This window comes from Myzus persicae, unplaced genomic scaffold (genome assembly GCF_001856785.1).
Source record: "Myzus persicae strain clone G006 unplaced genomic scaffold, MPER_G0061.0, whole genome shotgun sequence".
NCBI classification, from domain to species: Eukaryota; Metazoa; Arthropoda; class Insecta; order Hemiptera; family Aphididae; genus Myzus; species Myzus persicae.
The window spans coordinates 885-22,526 of NW_019104402.1; the positions used below are offsets into that span (position 1 = coordinate 885).

A 21,642-nucleotide genomic window follows, 5' to 3' on the forward strand; every position below is an offset into this window, starting at 1 on the left:
GGTTTTCTCACTTTATCTATTTCACAATTATAAAATGCATTACCTCCACTTAATAATAGTTTGAAAATCATTGGAAATTACATATTTTAATTTAAACATATTTTTTTTATTCTAACAAAATTAAATTTTCATTTCACTATAAATTATTGTTTTCAGCTAATAAATCACAGCTTAAAGTTTTGAACTTAAATTTTCTGAACTTTGTTTTTCTTAAACGAAGCGCTTTTAACATCAATATCATCCTAATCGCAATGTATTTATACTTATCTCAATAGTATATAGTTATTTCCTTAACCTCTATTTGGTTTAAATTACACATTCCTAAGCTACTCCAATAAACCCTACTGTGTATGGATTTAGTTGGAGGGTATTAGGTGGTAAAATATTGCTTATTGTAATACGATCTCATTGTGCTATGTGTGATAATGCTATGAAAGTAAGTATATTACAAACCATTGTATCAAATAAGTTCCTTATTTTATTTTTATAACAATCCTATTTACGCCATTTTCATATACGAATATCAATAATAATCTATACAGACGTTTTCGCGTTTATCTCCTCAGCCGTGCAACGTACGCATTCACCTAAATAGGAATGATAAGACCGCAGTGGATCAGCGAACATTCTGTGAAAGCCTTTGACGCGCATTGTCGTGGATTCTCACATACCGAGCGTAATTCGTATCGTTTAACTGTTTGTGCATTTATCATGATCGATCGATCGCATTGATGGCCCGTGATCGTGTGGAAGGAAATCAATACATTTTGTAGAACGATAACAATTAAAGCTGGGCTTAAGTCGAGTAAAAAAACCTCGCCTGCAGCTTTCTAACAATCATATCGAATATATGCGTCAACACAAATTATTTATTTCGACAAACATTGACGTAGGAGGGGGGGACGACAATCAAAAACTATAACAGATAAAAATATCTTCAAAATTGTCAAACAGGAAGAAAAAACCCTATACAATTACATTAAAATGTTATAATAATATCATATTTATTATTTATGACGAATCAGTGGAACAAGTTATTTTTTATTAATATTTTCTATAGTCTAATAAAAAATATAATCTCGATAATAATAACAATAATAATGATCACAACAGTAGCGATGCGTTTGTGTTTGCAGTGCGAGGACATCAAAAACCCAATGCCTGTGTGTGATCGGGTTGATCTGGATCGCCGGTCTGGCACTGAGTTCACCGATGGCGTATGCTCAACGGGTGGTTTTCGTGTCCGAAGACTGGCCGTTCTGCCTAAACGTCAACTTGTCACACAACGTGATGCTCGTTTATAGGGCTCTACTGGTGGTCGTGCAGTACGTCATACCGCTGTCGATCATGACGTGGGCCTATTCCGGGATAGGATTCGCCCTGTGGGGTTCGTCGGCTCCCGGAAACGCTCAGTCACAGAGAGACTTGAATCTGATGAGAAATAAAAAGCGGGTAAGTCGTTGTATGTTGAACAACATTATTGTGATTCTTATTCTTATTGATATAATAACTCATCGCTTAGACAAATTATCGCGTCTAATTACTACTTCACATACAAACAACTTACTATACGACATCATAAATCATAATATCATGGAACCGATCGATAAGCAACTAAAAATGATTTTTCGATATCAATTTATATTATTGTAGCTGTCAAGAGATAAAAAGTATGATTCAATTTTATCATTGCGTTATAATATTATGTACCTAAATATAACTACAGAAGTACTGGTGCATTCGGGTTTTTTACATATAAACCAGGATTAATTGTTAGGGTCAAACAATGTTTTTCCTTTTACTCTTCTCAAAACTCACTGCATCAACCAAAACAAAAATATTATGTACGACATAGTTCTTCCTTAAACTCTTTACAAAGTTTTTTTTTTATTTGTAAAACATAATATTACAACAATAAGAAAATAATATATTTTTTACATTTCATTTTTTTTTACGGTTATTTTAGTTCTCTATTTTCAATATACCAATAACATAGTGGTATTGTAAAAATTATTAAAGAAAATTTGGTTTCATCGAAAAGTATACTTGAGACGGACGTAACATATTTTTATCAGGCACACGAAAATAAAATGTAAAGATTTGTACATTTGTAAAATATGTTTAAATTAATTTTGTGAGTAATTGGCAGATACTATTTATAAAACAAAAAATCATTTGTCAAGACAATTTATTATAAATTACTGTTCCAAATGTTCTTAAATGTATACAATATTATTTGACTCATACAATTACAAATACGTTGTTAGCTTACAATGTATGTTTTAAGTTGAACTCTTATATCGAATTGGTATATATTTGATACTATTATAGGCTTTTAAATGTGTAAAACATTTATTCATAAACAGCATATAAGTTATAAGTTCATTATACATACGTGCAATAACAGAAAACAGGTAGGTAGGTAAGCACTCTAAATAATTCGCTGTTTAGTACATATAGTAGGTATACTATTAATATAAAACCATTAAGACATACTACGCGTGCTTAAACTAAGCAATATGAGAAAAAAATTGTAAAAGTTCAATGAACCGGAATTTTTGTGTACCTAGATGATAATTAATCCTTATACTCATTAAGTGTATTATTAAATAATAAATTTAATTGTTTTTGAATTTCCTATACAACTCTATTTTTTTATATTAGGCATTTTGTTGCAATACGAGTATATGAATCTTTTTAGACAATATTTTTCCCTGGTTCAATTAGCGAGTGATCCCGCAAGTCCATTAGCTATGTCAAAAATGTTTGATTTTTACTCTGTGGCCAACCCTAGGTTATTTTATAAACTGAAACGAGGGACGCTTTTAATTTAAACTGTTGGATGACGAGACCATTTATCGGGTCAATTTTTTTTATGATTTAGTTTCGCCATATCTCTTTATATACTGACAAAAAAAAAATCGTTTTCACTCTGTGAATCGCTTATCAACTCGAGGTGGTTTTGTATAGCAATTGCTATTAGCAAATCGAAAGATGTTTTAGATTTTAACTGCCCGAACAAATGTATAGCGATCGAGTGACCCCTCGCCGGATGTCTAATCTCTATGGCTATACTTTTTCAGCCCCTATAGTGACTGTAGCATGGGTCCTTCAAGCTTATTCGGACATCTTATATACTCACAACTCACAGCCTAAAAACCATTTTTTTTTTTTATCAACGCCGATAATAGAGACCGGGTTTGACATTTCATTGTATTCCTACCCTTAAATGCATTTGTATTTTTTTCTTAGTATTATTCTGTATAATATTGTTCACGCGTGTATTGTAAATTTACCAGTTCAGAGTTTCAAACGGATTTTCATTTTTTTTTTATAGTTAAAAGTATAGGTTCAAGTTTTTTTAGATTATTACAATAGTATAGACTTCTTGGCCTAAACCTGTGACCAGAAATGTCATTCACATGGCTAACTTCAATCCCCTTAAACATTTTTATCCGGAGTCTTTTCCACACGAAAAAACACGTAGTAAACCACACACGCTCATGTACTTGACACGCACACAATCGATCATAATAACTATATACGTATTATATATTATAATATATTTCAATTATTATGGTTTATAATCATATAAAGGTAGAATACAATGTCATTAAACTTGACACGATTATTTTCAAGGTCATCAAAATGCTTATCATCGTTGTTGCGCTATTCACGTTGTGTTGGTTGCCCCTGCAAACGTACAATCTATTACAACATATATTTCCTCAAATAAACGAGTGAGTATTGTATTACTATTTGTATTTTATTATGTTCAATAAATGACTCACATCTTTTTTCCCCAAGACTTTCTGCGTTTTATAAATAATAATATACTTTATTGTCAATTTCATTTCAGGTATCCTTATATCAACATAATTTGGTTCTGTTTCGATTGGTTTGCCATGAGCAATAGCTGCTATAATCCATTTATTTATTCCATATATAACGTGAGTATATAGAGCATCTAAGTTGTATAAATAAACACTTTTTTACCATCACAATTATATTTTATTCGTCAATCGTAACCAAAAGTACAAAAGTAAATTGTGACACAAAATTTAAATTTTGTTGACATATTATACCTACTTTGACGATATTATATTATCAAAGATATATTTAGATATGTACATATATTATTAATAGACTCTTTTCGATATGAATGCTCTTGGGAACTGAATATGAAATTAATTGGATTATGTATATTATACAGTATACTGCATTTTATACATAATTACTTAACTATTACTACTATAGAGATTAATGTTTTATAATAACGACTATAGTACAGTCAATTTCAAAACAAATTTAAGATAATTAAAATTGAATTATGTATTTCATAGTGGTCTTAATTTTTTTTACATTCTACTGAAATCTACAAGCACCCAAATACTGCAGTGGTTAGTTATTTTTTTAATTATTTAATTATTTTTCAAAAACAAACTTTTGTACTAAGCCAGAAATGTATGTTTATCTCACAGTTAATAATATACGTCTTAATCAGAGTATTTTATGTTTATTTTATTGAAACACGTCTTAAACATAATAATAACGTACCTAATGGCCAAATAAGACAAAAACAATAATTATACTATAGTTAACTCTTCGCATTACATGCAAGTTTATACTTTTTACGAAATAATTTCTTACGTAATATCACTGACATCAACGGGCCCGGTAAACCGAGACTGAAAAGACAATTTACCTGTATCGATAATCGATCACTGAAGAAAATAGACGTTTAATTTTATAAGTAAAAAACAACATTTGAAAAAAAAATAGGATATTTTAATAAAACCTTAGATTGTCACACGTTATTTGTATTTTATGATGTATATTTTCAATTGTATACTGGTTGTGTGACGTGGGGCGGGGAAGCCTCCCACTAGTCGTTACATGTGTGCCCCTGAAGGGTTAAGTCACCCCAAAAAAATTGACCACCCTACGCCTGTGTATCTATGACAAAAATATTGAGCTTTACGCCGACCATAATTATTATTCTCAGGAGAAATTCAAACAAGAGTTCAAAATGCGGTTAGACTTCATGGCGGGAAAGAGGCGGCTGACCAGGGATCTGAGCGCTTTTTCCAGTGGCCGGTTCGAGTGGCGCACCAATCACGTGAACACGCACGAGCGAAACCTGAAGCACAGCTCGATCGTCACCAACGACACGCCATTGATACTCACACCCGACGCGTGATTGATCGATTGACCTACCGAAAGGCTGTGACCTCGTGAGACGTTATCAATTTAATATTTATTTCGGTGTAATTGTTATCGTTGCGGCGTCGGTGTAAAATAAGTTTTTCGATTGTCCCCCACGCACGATAATATAATGAAATATATATATATAAGTCTTGGCCGGAAGTCCCGAGACCCCATCGTCCCCGTTCTAGAAAACAGATCCCGCGTGATTTTTTTTATCATCACTTTGTTTTCTTACTCCTACTATCATACATTTCTTTCTATTTGCTATTAAATTGTTTAAACGATTGTTTATATATACTATACATAATTAAAATATGTAATATAAGACTCATACATTATAACGATTATAGTTTTATGACGTCGATACTAATCGATTTCGATTGGGTTTTCAGCCAAATATTGTTCATTATGTGTATTTATATATATTAAAAATTATAATATATAGGTATGTTTATTGTACCAATTCCAATTATTGTTATTTTTACTTAAGTAGTTCCCTTCTTATATCTCATAAAATATCTAATTTTTACAAAATAGTGTATTATCACATATTTTTCACTTCCCAAATGGCAATCGTTTTTTCTATTATAAGTAACGATGCAAACCCATACAGAATCCGTTTGCTTTACTTACCTTAGTACGTTATTCTTTAGTTCTCAACTAGGATTAAGAAAGGATGTTCCTGAATTTTTTGGTTTTGTTACTCCTGTACAATTGTGTATCAAAACTGTAACAAACTTAATAAATACATATATATGTATATATATATATATAGTATATACTATTATTAATGGTAATCACTTGTTATACATTTGTATAATGTATTTTATGATTATTTATTATAAAAAATATAATCAGTACCTATACTTACATAATATGAGTGTCAGAAACTATAAATAATTGTTTTGTACAATAGCGTTAGGTTCTACAAGCTTTGTTCAAAATATGAATATTGCTGAAAAAGTCAAATATACTATTTAAGAAAAATCAGAATATCACTATTCTCCGATGCAACGGTAAGTGGAGAAGATTCAGTTTTTCACTACCCACTAAAGTGAAGAATAAAATACTCAACATTGATGCAGTAAAGCCGAGTAAGTATTATCCTTGATTGGTTATATTTTTAAATAGTAAAAAATTATTTTTAAGTATCAATAATTCAAAATCGATGATTTAATTGATTTGTTTGGCTCAAACAATTTTAATGAAATTTAAAAATAAAAATAAATTACGCTCTAGTAATATTGTAGGATAATATAAATGTTCAGGTACATCAATAAAAATAGTATATTATTTATAGTACTTATATTGTTTTCAAAAAAGTATTTTATGTATTTATGAATAATAAATTAATATTTATTTATAATTTAAATTTCCTGAAACTACCAAATACATATAATATGACATTTTTAAATAGAAATGTTATAATTAAACTAAATAATCAAATTTAATCAGTTAAATTGTTTCAAAAAATGGCCTGAGACCCCAATCAGAATCAGTTACAAATTATATCCTTAGATATTTGAAACATAGTAACAATTATAATATTATTATATTACGTAATATCATATACCTACATTTTATGACTTAATAATTAATTACTGGTGTTTTAAATTCACAAAAGATAAAAATTAATCTAAATTTCGATGGAGATTCGATCCCCGTTTCTACTAAAATGGACATATCTTATGCCAATTGTATTATTATACTAGTAATAGGATAAAACTTCTGAAAACATATTTTAACTCATCGTGGAGTTTATTCAAGATAAAAAATTGATAATTTAAGACAAAAAAAAAAAACAAAAAATTAATATTCGTATAGCGCATTTTTGACATATTATATGTACGTTTAAAGGAAATATAAAATATATGCTCTCAATTTCTTTTACATCACAAACATTAGTGATCACTTACTAAGCACACACATTTTACACAACCGAATACATTTAGAAAATTGCCTATATTTAACTCCTTAAAAATGGTGGGCATTGAATCCTCTTAATATTCCATGAGTGGCCAATATGTAAGTACCGAATTCTGACGCTTATTACTACAGTGGATAGTATTTATTGTACTTGTACAACACTGCATGATAATAATATATTGGCTAAAATTGATCTCACAAAACTCAAAATGTTCTAACTTTTAAATAGGTATCAGTTCAGTTTTCGAAATTATCATATAAAAGTGATAATAATTACACAACATTTTCAGTGTGTACATTAATATAATTTTTATATTGAATAAGGTATTTGATGCAAAAACGGATAGTGTATTAGCCAACTATTTCAAGGTAATTAGTTATTATCTATTTAAAATTATAAAATAATAACAATAAATTAATTTGTTGTAACAAATTAGTAAATTGAATTTATACATTAGTTATACATATTATGTAATATCATATTAATAATAATAATCACAATTGAAAATATAAAAACCAATGCACTATTGAATACAATTAAAACATGCAAAAAAAATTGATTCCCCGAATGATTCAGTACCGCGGTAGGCACTAATGTTCAATATAAATGAATATAAAGGTAGTAATAATAATAATAATAATAATAATAGTAATAAAAATAAAAATAATAATTTATTAATAATATTAATTAATTAATACAATTAACAATCACAGATAGTAGGTATGACAAAAACTAACAAACTTACTGTTTTGCAAGAATTAATATAAATTAAATATATTCATTAATTTCTTGTTTGGCTCAATGGTATACGTAAGTAAATACAAATTAATAAAAATAGTTAAAATATTAGTATAAGTAAGCTTTAACAAAAAAAGTGGTGGTAAAAGATTAATTATTGTTTAAATTTACAAAAAACTGGAGATTGAATTTAAGTCTTAATATTTTACACAATCATAATATAATAAATTAATAACTATTATGATTCTTTGTATACTGCAGCGACGCTGGACGCTGGAGGTATTAAATTAAAATTAATTTTCAAATTAAAGGAATACAATAATATATAAAATAGTTTAAAAAATAAGAAAAAGTATTTTTTGAAACGTTTATGAATAAAAATATAAAATACTAATGTTATTTTAGAATTTCAAATTTGGTTTTTATTTTATATTGTTAACACTTCCTTCATTCAAAAAAATTATCAAGACGTCAAATATTTTATAGATATTTTATTGATATATTAGCTAGGTACTTTATGTAATTAACAAAAAAAAATATTGAAAAAAATTTTTAAAATATTTAATGGTTTTCGAACCGGCGCATTTTTATTACAAAAACTTAGCTTACTAAAAACTCTCATGTTAAAAAAAGTCAGTTTTTATTTAATTTTTTTTATTCCAAAGAAGATGAATTTTGTTCTGACCAAATTGTACTTGGATTTAAAAAGCCCTATTTTCCGACGTTGTAATAAACGTCCGTATTATAATATCTGGGTATTTCGAAATGGATTTATATGGCATAATTTAAAAGTTCATTAAAAATCGGAGGTCAGTACGACCTGAATAAAGATATTCTCTTTTAAATAAGTAAAAAGAAAATTACCAAAATCCAAATATTCCTAGAGATGTGATCGATTTCTTGGACATTTTTTTATATTGCAATTTTTTAATTTTATTTTCAGTAAGTACTTACAAATAATTGTATGACCACTGCATAACGTACCCAACTAGAAATATTTTTAAAATTTTTGACATTTCATAAATAGCCATAGTTGCACATAAACTTACACATTTCAGTTACTTATACTATAATTTAGCTTTGTTCTTTTTCATAAACGTTTTTTTGAATTTCGAGGATTTTTTATTACTTTTAAATCAGTTTAACAATATAAATGTAACACGTTTGCACTAGTAAAGCAATCGACTCATGTAATGTATCTCATAAGAAAGTATTTTTACTCTTCATTTTTATTTGTAAGTAAACAAACTTTTATAATTTTTAAGCACTTAAAAAAATATTGATGGATAAAAATTTACTTTTAAGCCCAAAAATAATTGTATTGTTTTTTGTTTTGCTATTATTTTATTTTGTGATAATCTATATATTATAATAGTTATAATATACATTAAACCTCTCTCCTAGAAACAAATTAAAGTAAATCAAGAGAGACAAAAGTGCTTTATCATAAGCTTTTAGTTGTAATCCTCTTATTAAGAACATATTGCAATTTACAATATAAAAGGAAGATATCTGATCACTTTTTGAATTGTGTATGGACTTGAGTCGTTATCGATACCGAAAAATGACATATAACGTGAAAATTAGACATAAAGTTGTGAAGAATCATAATTATTCTCATTATTTTTAAATTATCTTACTTTTATAAGTCACACTAAAAGCGAACAATCAGAAATAAACAATCATATCGATTACTTATCAAAAAAATTCACAAATTTCAAAGCAAGTAAATAGTATAATTACAATAATAATATTTACATTTTTAGGTTATATATAAAATTAAAATATATACATATATATTTTGATTATATAGTTATTGAATCACAGCACTTTTACATGGCAACTCATATCACTGAGTTCACGTCTAATTGATAGGTATCATTTTATCACGTTATTACCGTAACCTTTTCCATCTACAATCATAAGAACAAATAAATTTAAATAATTAGATACTTACTCAATTTCATAAAAGTTGTTGTGCATAAAATATTCTTTCAAAACTTACTTTTTATAAGAACAACAAAGAAGGCATATTGAAAAAATCGATACGAATCCAATGAAAATTGCAATACCTAACACCGATATCTGTACCCATGTAACAGATGATTTGACTTGTTTCGGGGAACATCGCTAAACAGAATTACAATCACGTAAAGTATTATTTAAAATTTTTTTTTTAGTTTCTGGAGAAAAAAAATTATATTTCTTACTTCGATGTTTTTAACTTCGTATTGTTTGTATACGTTTTTCAGTTCATGATTACTAGGGTCTTCGAGTAACGATATAGTATCTTTTGGATTGTAATTGTTTGGGCCCACTAGTTGAAAACACGAACCTGTGCTACTAAAGTCTAGACTTCCGTCATTTTTTGAATAAAACTGGGTGTCATACAAGTTTAAACTAGCTTGAGGTATTCCTAGTGATTTTTCGACGTCTTCTTTGAATTTTTTAATGTAGTGACCTACTACATTAGGTGGTCTCGTGAAAACAAACTTCAACAAACCACGGTCTTTTACAATAAACACCTATCAAAATAAAATAATATTGATATTAATATATTTTTGACTGCTGTTCAAATCAATTTTTGACGTAAGACGTTATTCACCTTTATTGTAGTATTGGAATGTCGTCCAGGCACGTCACTGTTGATTGCTGCCACAACTATGTTAAAGTAACCTTCTGAATAAGATGTCATCGAAGATGTAGTTCTGATCTGGCCACTTAATTGATCTAAAAAGAATGGCCAGCTCTTGATCTCTTTTGGACTTTCAAGCCTTTGAGCAAAAGTGAGATTTGTGATGTGATACGTGATTTGTTCTGCCAAACTGTCGACATCAGTAGCTTGTATTGTAGCCACAAGTGTGTCGAGAGGAACGCTTACCCTAACACCTAAAAATGAACATGGATTAGGCGAAATATATATTTAAACAACCATCCACCAATCACTCACCTAAAGTTAAGTTTTCATCGATGAATTTCGGTAAATTGTCATCGATATCAAGTACTCTGATAACTACCTGTCTCTCACTGGGATCTTGTTTGTTGTACGATTTATGCAAGCTGTATGCTTTTGTTTTATGTTTAAAACATTTTATTGTCAAAACATATTCAGATACAGATTCTCTATCAATTTCTCCACTGATTCTTATTTCGGCTACATTATTCGAGGAGTTTAAATAAAATACATTAGCCTCGTTTCCATCTAAAATTAATATTTTACAACTCAAATCATATTATTGTTTTATTATAATTATTAAATTAACTAATGTAGGTACCCGTTATAATGTAATCAATCAATGCATTATCCCCGATGTCCGGGTCATACGCTGCTATGGAACCAACTAAGGTACCATGAGACGACTCTTCTTCGACTTCCATCATTAAAGGTTTTTCTTCCTAAAATTTCAAAGATTGTTAAATAAGTATACACAAATCTACTGATACCTACAGAGAAAATTTGATTGATACTCACTATAGATCTATTGAATACTGGTTTATTGTCATCGACGTCAGTTATAATTACGTTGAAAACTTTTGTGGACTGTTGAGGAACATCGCCTAAATCTCTTGCTACTAATACAAGAGTATATTTGTCTTGTATTTCTCTGTCCAAAATTGAGGTAGTCGTTATTAATCCCGTTTCTGAATCAATAGAAAAAATTAAAGAATCTTTTGTTTCTTCTAAAAAGCTATAATGAATGGTTCCTTCCAATGTATTGGGATCATCTGGATCTGTAGCCATTGCTCTGAATACTAGCGACCCAATGGATGCATTCTAAAATAACAAAAACAATATAATCAGCATGTAAGAAATATTGTGAACCATTTATTCGTTTACCTCAGATACATATGCAATTTCATCAGCAGTTGGATGTACAAAAGTTGGAACTCCATCATTTTCAATTATATCGCTGATGTATAGACTAAGCTTAACGTCAGAAAACATTCCTGGTTCTCCGTTGTCTTCGGCTCTTATTTTCATTTCATACGGATCAGAGCGACCTTTACCAGTTAATCTTTTAGAAGTTTTTATTTGTCCGTTCATTGGATTTATATACAAGAACCCTTTTTAAGATATAAAGAATACCTTTAAAAATAAATTAAAATTCTATACATTTAAAATAAATACCTTGAAGTTGTTGTTCATCGATGAGCTTGTAATGAACCAAGCCTGCAGATCCTTCATCTGGATCGTGTGCCGATACGTTTAACACACTTGTTTCGGGAACTACATTCTCTAACACTACAGCAATGTAAATCGAAGTATCAAATTCAGGTGCATTGTCGTTTATATCCTTCACATCTATATGAACCTAGAAAGAAATTAAAATTAAAATATCAAAGTTTCTGCTAAACGTTTTATATTTTATATTTATATAAATAATTACTGGTACTGAAGACACTTTTTGATGAGGTCCACCTTGTGGCGTATCTGATGCAAATAACATTAATTTTAAAATTGGAGTTTTTTCACGATCAATTACACCATTTCCAGAAACTTTTATCTCGCCGCTTATGGGATCAACAGTAAACAAGTTTGAATTTTCACCTCCTAGATGATACCTGATTATACCATTTTGGGACGTTGGTAAATCCTTGTCATTTGCTCTGACTGACAAGACAACAGTACCTTTTGGACTGGATTCTACGAGGGTAGTTCGATACATCTGAAATTAGATTTAAATTAGAATATATTATTTTTATTATAATAATGAAAGTGATAATATTTTTAAAATCGGAAGGATTCAAAAATATAATATAGAGCATTTGTAAGTTGCAACTCCACTCTACAGTTATAGATAATACTTCAAATAGGTTATTTTTTATCTTACATTATATTATATCAGGGGTGGTCAAACCTTAGCAAGGGAACCGCATGTGAATCTGATTGTAAGATGTGAAACATTTTTACTAATCTAATAATAGGTATTATATTATGAAAACAAAATTATTCCATATAATATATTATATCAATGCTTTCAAATTGAATATCTACGACCCATCACCACACCTTTCCACAGAGAGGTGAATGAAATAAGAGTATCCAATTTCTATAATAGTGCAGATTTTTTTTATTTAATTTTTATCAACTCTAACATTATTATTACGGTTATTTAAAAAGGTTACCAGTATTAATAAAAATTATTCAGTGATTTTGCTTCCAACTCTGACACTAATATCACAAATTATTATGTACGTGCACAGAGCAATCGTATACAAATTATAAATGTATGTAATTTGAAGCTTTATTTCAGTATTTTTTATTTCCATGGTATGTGTGTATCATATTTGAAGAATTTATAATATAGTTTTAAAATGAATTGTAATTTTTATGTTAATAATATTAAATTACTAGAACATAATATTATAATTATTAAAAAATACAATATGAAATTTAATAGAGGAATTCATCATAGAGGAAAAATAAATATTGAATTATTTTGTATTCAAAATGTCTTCTTTAAAATATTATACAATTATAAACATTTGTTGCGATTACTAAATAGTAATTAGAAATTATCCAAGAATGGAATAAATAACATCCAAATAAAACTCTTACCTGTATCTCTGAATGATTACCTACCATTCTAGTTTTTACAAATAATTGCTCACCAAACACGAAAGGATTTTCGTGAAAATATATTTTGTAAAAAATTGAATGGGTAGGTAAATATCTAGATAATGAGTTGTTACTCTCAATTTATTAGCCAAGTAGCATATTATGTTTTTTTCTACGAATAAAACTCTCATAAATAATATAAAATATCTACGTTATGAATCGTAGGTAGCAAGACATTTTAAAAATTTAAAAACATAAAATGTTTTATGTGTGGGAAGTGCACTTTGTGGAATACAGTGTTATTCTTTCGTCGTTAATATTATATAAAGACTTCTACTAAATTAACAAAACTTATGTTTCACTAAAAATATATTAAATATTCAGTAGGAAGCCTGCTGCTGAACGAAATGTTCTTAACTCACGGGATATTCAAATTCTGGACTGTTGTCGTTGATATCTTGTACTTCGATCACTATGGTTTTGCTGGTGGACCGCTCACCGTCTTCGGTGGTGACTTTCACTTGAAACGTCAACGTCTGAAACAATACCACGAAATGTGTTACTTTAGCATAGTCTAAGTAGGTACATAATATATCGTAAACAATAATAAATTCGTCGGTGAAAACACGTCTTGTAGAGGTATAAAAAATAAAAGTAATACATTTTAATTAGAAATAGGACTATAGTTATTTTTACCTCGATATCAATTTAAAAATGCATAACGTGATAGCAATAAAAATTTACATAGCCCCGCCATCACCACACGCTCTCAGTGTGCGTATGGTAAACGGGTTCACAAGTACGTAATTTTATTCTATTTTTAAAAAATGGCATTGTCAGTTACCTTGTCTTCCAACGTTTCGTAGTCCAGTCGTTCTGTAAGTATGACTTTGCCTGCGTAGTCCATGGCGATTTGTCGCGGTACGGCCGTGATAGCCTTGAAATCGTAAAGCGACTCGTTCGTAAGCACATCGCTGGCTTTCAGCTGCACCAGTTCAGTCCCAATCGGCGTTTCTTCGTCCACTCGCACGATTAACGTGGAAGAGTCACCGTCGGCCGACCAACCAGGATTAGTGAACACGGGATTTTTATTCATGTACGGTTTCACGAAAAATGTGATTTCCACCTCGTCGTACTGTTCGTGAACGTTTTCAGCGGCGTTCGTGTCTACCGCTCTTATGGTCAATACGATCACCGACGCCATCTGATAGCTAAGCGCCGAATTTACTTTGATCTCGCCGGTAAGTTTATTGATACTGCAAAAGTTGACAAAAACTAAAGCACTAAGTTATGAAGCGTTTAAAGAAATACGCCTTACTATAAAAATACAATGTACAGTATAATATTATGTATGTATTTTTTTTTAACCAACTTTTAGAAAAAACCATTTTCTATGAAAAAATATTCATAAAAAATAACACCACGTACTAACCCACATTTGCATATTATTATATAAAATATATATTATATAGTGGGAGCCCATCAAGTTTTTCCGTTATAATATTTTATGTTTTTATTATACCGAAGACGGTAAAACTTTCTAACTCGTCCTGTCAACTGATTTGTATCGTGTAAATGAATATGTGATCAAAGTATGTATACATTGTACATCCTATCTATAAATTTAATTATCTAGTATTTTAATTACTATATTACCTGAATACATCTTTGAAATTGTATGAGCTTGTGTTTTTTAATGGTAATCCAGTCTTGTCATTCGCTTTTATTGGTTCAACGATCGCGTACTTGATCGATGCATTTTTATCCGGGTCGACCGCATTTACTTTGTACACGACTTCTCCTATTTTCGTGATTTCAGGTACGTATACTATGTAACTTGTATTATCGTCGAACTTGGGAGGTTTGTTATTCACGTCTGTAACGTTGACGTACACGTCGGCGTGTGCAACCTCTCTGATAGGCAGCCCACTGTCCATAGCCATGACAACCAAATGATAATGCGACAATCCCGTTGAGTCCAAATCGAGTATGGATCGTTCGGACACAGATATGGCTCCAGTTTTCTTATTGATATGAAAATTATCGTTACTATTGACCATGCTGTACTCAATCAGGTGGTCAGGCCCGTCCGGATCGGTTGCTCGAACCCTCAGTATCTCCATTGTCCTTGGCGTGTTTTCCGGTATCGTGACGGAATATGTGAGATTTTTGAACATGGGTCTTTGGTTTCCCGGCACACCAACCCTGACGTAGAGGTTTGCGTCCGCATGTAGAGGTGGTATTCCCAGGTCCGTCGCTCTTACTACTACCTCATATTGTCCCCGAGACGTGTGACTCGAGTTTACCGGAGAATTCAATGTCAGTTCCCCGCTGATCGGATTCACCATCATGACGCCGTCGTAGTTTGAGCTGGCGACCGAATAGCGAATCATAGAATTGAGTCCACTGTCGGCGTCGGTTGCCTAAATAATTATCGTGGGAATAATTAGATAATTCAGTTATTTTATGTTATTGGACAAAAAAAAAATAGGAACTTTTTTTACCTGAACAAAGAATTTTGGTTGAAATTCAGTACCTCCTTCCCGTATAGTTCTTTTGTATTCTAACGAACTGAATACTGGAGTATTATCGTTAACATCTTCAATTTCGACCAAAATAACTACGTGGGTGGAACGATTTCCTCCGTCTTTCGCTTCGAGAGTTAGAGAATATGAACTTTGCTGCTCGTAGTCGACCTCTAAAAAAAAAAATTATTTAATTTATTTAATCATTGTAAAATTATTTATATTTTCCAATATTGTTGTTTTTAATCATATTGACGTTATTAAGAAGTTTGAATTGGAAATAATCTACATTTAATTATGGCATTTGAAATAAAAATCGTTTGATGACTAATACCTAAAACTGATTAAAAATATGACGAAATAAATATTTAATTGGAAAATTCTCAAATAACAGTTATTTATAATTTAAAACCAAGATACTAAGGTAGCAATATTTTATTTATTTTTTTTAGTACATTTTTCATAGACAAATACATGAACTCAAAAGTATGTAAATAAGTCAATAGCTACATACTATTATTGGGTAAGCTTTCAACTCATAAAAATATCATTGTAATTTGAAGGGTTCAGATTTAGAAATAAATTCTTTTTTTACAAATTACTCTTAAATACAATTATTAATGTAAAAATTTAATTTTATTTCTATTAGATAGAATTTATTTTATTTTATTTTGCCTTTGTATGTTTTTTCTTTTTCTTTGATATTTTGTGTTCAATCATCAATTTGTTATGATAATTTTGGTTGTATTTATGGTAAAAATTCATGAAGGCTTGAAATTACGACTTAATATCTATGTTATGTTTGAAATAATATACTAGAAAGTAGAAAGTACCCACACATGTCATTGTTTCTGATAGACTTTTAAAGTACCTACTTGTTCATAGTACAGAATTAATTATTCATACAATCAAGTGTTTTTTTATAGTACCGTCAGCCCGCAGTCATCAACCAAAAAAATCGTTAATCAATTGGAGCAGACATAGTATATTTTTAAATGCTTTATTTTACACTCATTCATTTTTTTTTTTAAATTATTTACATTGCATAAAATTGATACACCAGTAATTCAGAATCACAATTAAAGTATTATCCAACGGCATGATGATTTATTTTTAAATAATATTGACACATGTTGTGAATCGTTTTCACAACATTTTTTTAATATTCAAATTATCGTCATTAACATAAAAGTAACTTACTGCCAGTCAAAAATATACCGCCGAATTCAGGATCACTACCAAACTTGTCCATTCCAAAACCTTGTAAACTGTAAGTAATTTCGCCATTTATACCACTATCAATGTCGGTAGCAGTAAGATTTGCTATGCTCGTTCCAGGTACAAAATTTTCCGGTATGGAATATGCATATGTTGATTGAGCAAATTTCGGTAAATTATCATTAGCATCGAGTACGTTGACTTGCACGTGAGCTGCAGAAGCTTCTTTAAACCCACCCTGAGATTCATTCAAAATATTTAAATTTACGTGAAGTAAGAACATTTTTAAGTTAGGTAAGATATTCATTACCATGTTACTTACACTTATATTATCTTGGTACATAGCAACAATATCGAAATCTACGTCAGTTACTCCTGCGTCGTAATCAAATCCAACATTGTCAATCAGACGAATTAGTACTGTTGACCGTCCCAAAGCCGTTTCGGGAATAATTTTAAACCAATTGGACACTCTGGAATCTTGAGTCCTCATTACCAACACGTATCTTCCATTATCACCCAAGTCCTTGTCATTAACTATAATATTTAATCCCGGTAATGGAGTTCCGATACCTGAATATAATATTAAATAATTTAGATAGGTAGTCATTTTAAAAGTATAAACTATTCAATCATAATAAATGTGGGTTCTTACTAATGTCTTCGGATACCGACGTCGTAAAACTCCTTTCGTTGAATTCGGGTTTTTCATCGTCCACGTCTTGAACTACTACGGTGACGATCTCGTAGCTGACGTCACCAGGTAATTCGTTGTTGATCAGCTCAGTAGCCTGTAAAACGAAATACCGTTATACGTTGTCACGTTTGATTAAGTGATATTGGTCACCTTTAATCTGAACGTATAAATACCACCAGCGTCGGAAACTACTTTGTTTTCCCGATCGATAGGATTGTCACTGGTGAATATGTAAGCAGTTCCGTTAGACTCATTTTCAATGGTAAAATATCCGAGAGAATCATCTTCTAAGCTCAACACGACTGGCCTCTTGAAACCCGCGTCGCCGTCTTCGGCGTTGACCTTTAGTACTTGAACGCCTGCCGGCGTATTCTCGTCGATCACGATTGAATACGGCGAGTTCGTGAAAACCGGACGTTCGTCCTGCACGTCCTTGACGACTACCGAAATATTTGCAGTGGATGATAGAGTAGTTTTCAGCCCTCCATCTGATGCTTTCACAGTCAATTTGTATGATGACACCGTGTCGAAATCCAGTGGACGTGCTAATCTGATAGAACCTACGTACGTACCTGTGGACACCTGTAAGCGACACGACATGGTAAATGAAATAATCGAATACAATTTTACATCCTACGCTGACTGCACTACATTTACAAATTATGATAATTTGAATGTACTCACAATGTTTGCACTTTACTTACTTTTTCGGTGAGCAGGTTAAATGTCACACAAGGTTCATTATTTTGAATGCATGTCATAGAAATCTCACTATTCGATCCGATATCTTTATCAACAACTGTCACATTGCTATATATTATGGTTCCTACTCTTGTGTCTTCTGAAACGCTAAATGAATACGGTCTCCCTAGGAACTCCGGTGGATTATCGTTGACATCGATTATGGATATTTCTCTTCTCAGAGACACAGTATTTGCGTCAGAGTCTTTTATTGGCTCGTCTGAAATAAATTAGTTGAATTGGTTTTTTTTTTATTAATATGCTTTTTAACACTGATTTTGTTATCCAGCGTCAATAGTGATGTAGCTTTTACCGGTCACGCTGATGACAACTTCCAGCGAATCCAACGTTTCCCGGTCCAAACGCTTTGCTAGTGTGACGACACCAGTTGATCGATCGATGTTCAGATATTGGCCACTCACGGTATACGATACCCTCGATCCCTCGGGGTCAATTGCCGACAGTTTGTAGACTGATTTTCCAACTGGAGTATCTTCGGATATAGAAAACCTTGCCATGTCGCCGCCTGGCAGGAATTGTGGCGGCCGGTTGTTCGATAAGCATTCTGACCGGCCGAAAACTGTCAGAAATACGATTAAAATAACAAGCCTATTATATGCCATCTGAAAATAAAAATAGAACTCATGTAGCAGGTGAAAATCTATTACCTACTTTTAAGAATAACTAGTTATGGCCTTATGGGTGATCTACCATTTTTCCCCAATTGTTTTTTGTATAATACTTATGTATATAACTGTACCAAAATGTATTCAATAATAATATAGAAATAATTGCTATTTCAATACAAAAAATTGTTTATTGCATGAAAAAACGAAAATTGCAATGAGCAGTGAGTGAATGAATAAAGAACTAAGCAAACTATCATAATATTATTAATAAGCTGTAACAATTGTATTCAAATTTATTTAATTTAAAACTTTTATTGTTTAGTAGTCCATCGCTAATTTTTACTATAGTAAATCATCAAAATAAAAAGTAAGTGACATTCTACAATACCTACAAGACGTACTTTTCGAACAGGAACACATCCAATATTTTTTTATGGTGAATGCTGACTGTTATCAATTCTCTATCAGGCACTTGTAATATGTAATATATTTATAACCTCAGTGTTTTCTGAGATCCTAGAAACTACAACATTTTTGATATTATTGTTCAGTGGTAGTTGACATATTGATATTATTAATAATACATACATATATTTATATATTTATAAGTAATACCACAAACCACTGAACAATACTCAAAAAAGGTAAATACGCGGGATCGTGGGTGCCTTCAGCTGCCATGCTCTCCCCTCCCCCAAAATCAACCACTAGCTTTATACATCGTTGCCGAGGTGTTTGTGTGCCGTTCCTATTGTGTTTCGAGACTCTCGGTTTCGTTAACCTCCCAACATATTGCTGCCGACGGGTCACGGCAAAAAATAACTGCACTCGGCCGTTCTCACGCGCGCCCGTATACGTAATCGGACGGTTATTAAAATCCGGTTTTGCGAGGCTTGGTCAAAACCTAGGTCCGTTTAGCGTGCGACGCGGTGGGTACGTGCTACACGGTTTACATAATGATACGACACATCCACGGTACGCACGCGGTATATCGCTATCGTCGCAACAATCGTACAATGTAACCACACCCTTCGGACACGACCACGTCCCGTTTGTGTACCGTAAAGGTAAGCCAATGAGCAAAGTATTATTCCATACCTCATTATCCGGGGTGCAACCGGGTGGACTGTGTGCTATCTCCGCTGACATAAATGGTATCGTAAACGAGCTTAGAAAGTTAGAAGCAGCGGCTGAAAACGTTTACTGTTATCGTGATAACGCGGAATTTACGAGGCGAAAGACGTGTACGGCCGACGATAATTATTAATGTCGTCTTGTGTAGATATATGCCGCTCTATTCTAATACTTCGTACTTACCGGCGGACGCATTGTTCACGGACCGTTCGCTGAGGATTTTGGCGCAAAACCAGTTTTCCAAACGCAGAGCGTCAATATCAACATGACACACACATTACCTACGGATACACTCGCAATCGACGAACGATGTTAGAAACATGAACGCGCGCGGCTCACATGGCGGGCGGACGACCGACGACCTCAGGAATCCAGGCAGACCGAACCACTGAGGGGTCACGCAGCCGGTGGAAGACGGGAGACAGGTAAATAGTAATAGTAATAATAATAATAATAATAATAATAATAATAATGTATTATGTACCAGCAGCTATCTTGCGGGCACCGCGATACCGGACCACTGCAGAGTGGGGCGAAACCGGTCATGCGCCACTAAGCGGCTCGGATCGGTACTATAATGGTACACGCAAAGAGCTCGATCTCCCCCTCCCCCCCCCCCCAACACCACACAAACACTGCCAGTGACTCCACCTTGCAGTGTCATCGCCTTAGATCATATACATACTATAGTATATATTATCTAAGGTCTTCGCCGACTACCCGCAACTGATATTATCATTATTATCACTACTAGTGTTGTTTTATTATTTTACCGGTCGCTCGTTTGGCATGCTACTTTCGAGTTATATAGGACGGGACTATAATTGATGTCCACCGCGTAACGATGGAATACTACTCGGCATTTGGTACTACTTATGGTAAGCAACGCAGGCCCGACTACGAGTATCACGCCCAAACGCCAAGGCGGACGATCGTCGATCACCGGCCGACGGTCTGTTACTTGTATTGAATACTATATTATATTATTATCGTAGCGGACAATATTATTATTGTCGTATTGTCCGACGTGGGTATGCCGCCGACGGTTCGCTGTAATATTATAATATTATGCTTCGTGAGATAATGGCCATGAAACCGGTTTGAGAAAAGAACTTTTTCACCAAATGACTATGGTGTTTGAAAACTCCGTAGGTCTATATTATTTTGCCCCCGATCGTGGGCGTTCGAGGAGGTCACGCGATATGGACACATAGTAACTTCATATTATTATCATTATTATTATTATTATTTTTGTTGTTGTTGTT

The 21,642-nt window shown here is 31.8% G+C and overlaps 1 protein-coding gene and 1 pseudogene across 1 annotated transcript; one reads left to right on the forward strand and one right to left on the reverse strand.

Moving 5' to 3' along the window:
- Positions 1-1,076: 1,076 nt before the first annotated feature.
- Positions 1,077-5,978, forward strand: LOC111041919 (annotated as a pseudogene).
- A 3,610-nt stretch (positions 5,979-9,588) lies between these two features.
- On the reverse strand, positions 9,589-20,774 carry LOC111041918 (cadherin-23-like). Its single transcript, XM_022326375.1, has 21 exons — positions 20,561-20,774; positions 18,928-19,237; positions 18,578-18,834; positions 18,024-18,455; positions 17,832-17,967; positions 17,499-17,749; positions 17,159-17,414; positions 15,938-16,131; positions 15,090-15,856; positions 14,278-14,689; positions 13,856-13,969; positions 12,262-12,540; positions 12,003-12,186; positions 11,712-11,938; positions 11,346-11,648; positions 11,149-11,269; positions 10,824-11,075; positions 10,479-10,762; positions 10,084-10,398; positions 9,879-10,003; positions 9,589-9,786 (listed from the first exon to the last, which is right to left on the reverse strand). Exons 1-21 carry the CDS (start codon positions 20,570-20,572, stop codon positions 9,768-9,770), a joined length of 5,250 nt encoding a protein of 1,749 aa, XP_022182067.1. The 5' UTR covers positions 20,573-20,774; the 3' UTR covers positions 9,589-9,767.
- Positions 20,775-21,642: the final 868 nt, after the last annotated feature.

Coding starts and splice junctions, on each gene's coding strand:
- LOC111041918 (XM_022326375.1), bottom strand. Junction 17,415..17,498: donor TGTACCAAGATAATATAAGT/GTAAGTAACATG, acceptor AATGAATCTCAG/GGTGGGTTTAAAGAAGCTTC. Junction 10,004..10,083: donor ACGAAGTTAAAAACATCGAA/GTAAGAAATATA, acceptor AATTCTGTTTAG/CGATGTTCCCCGAAACAAGT.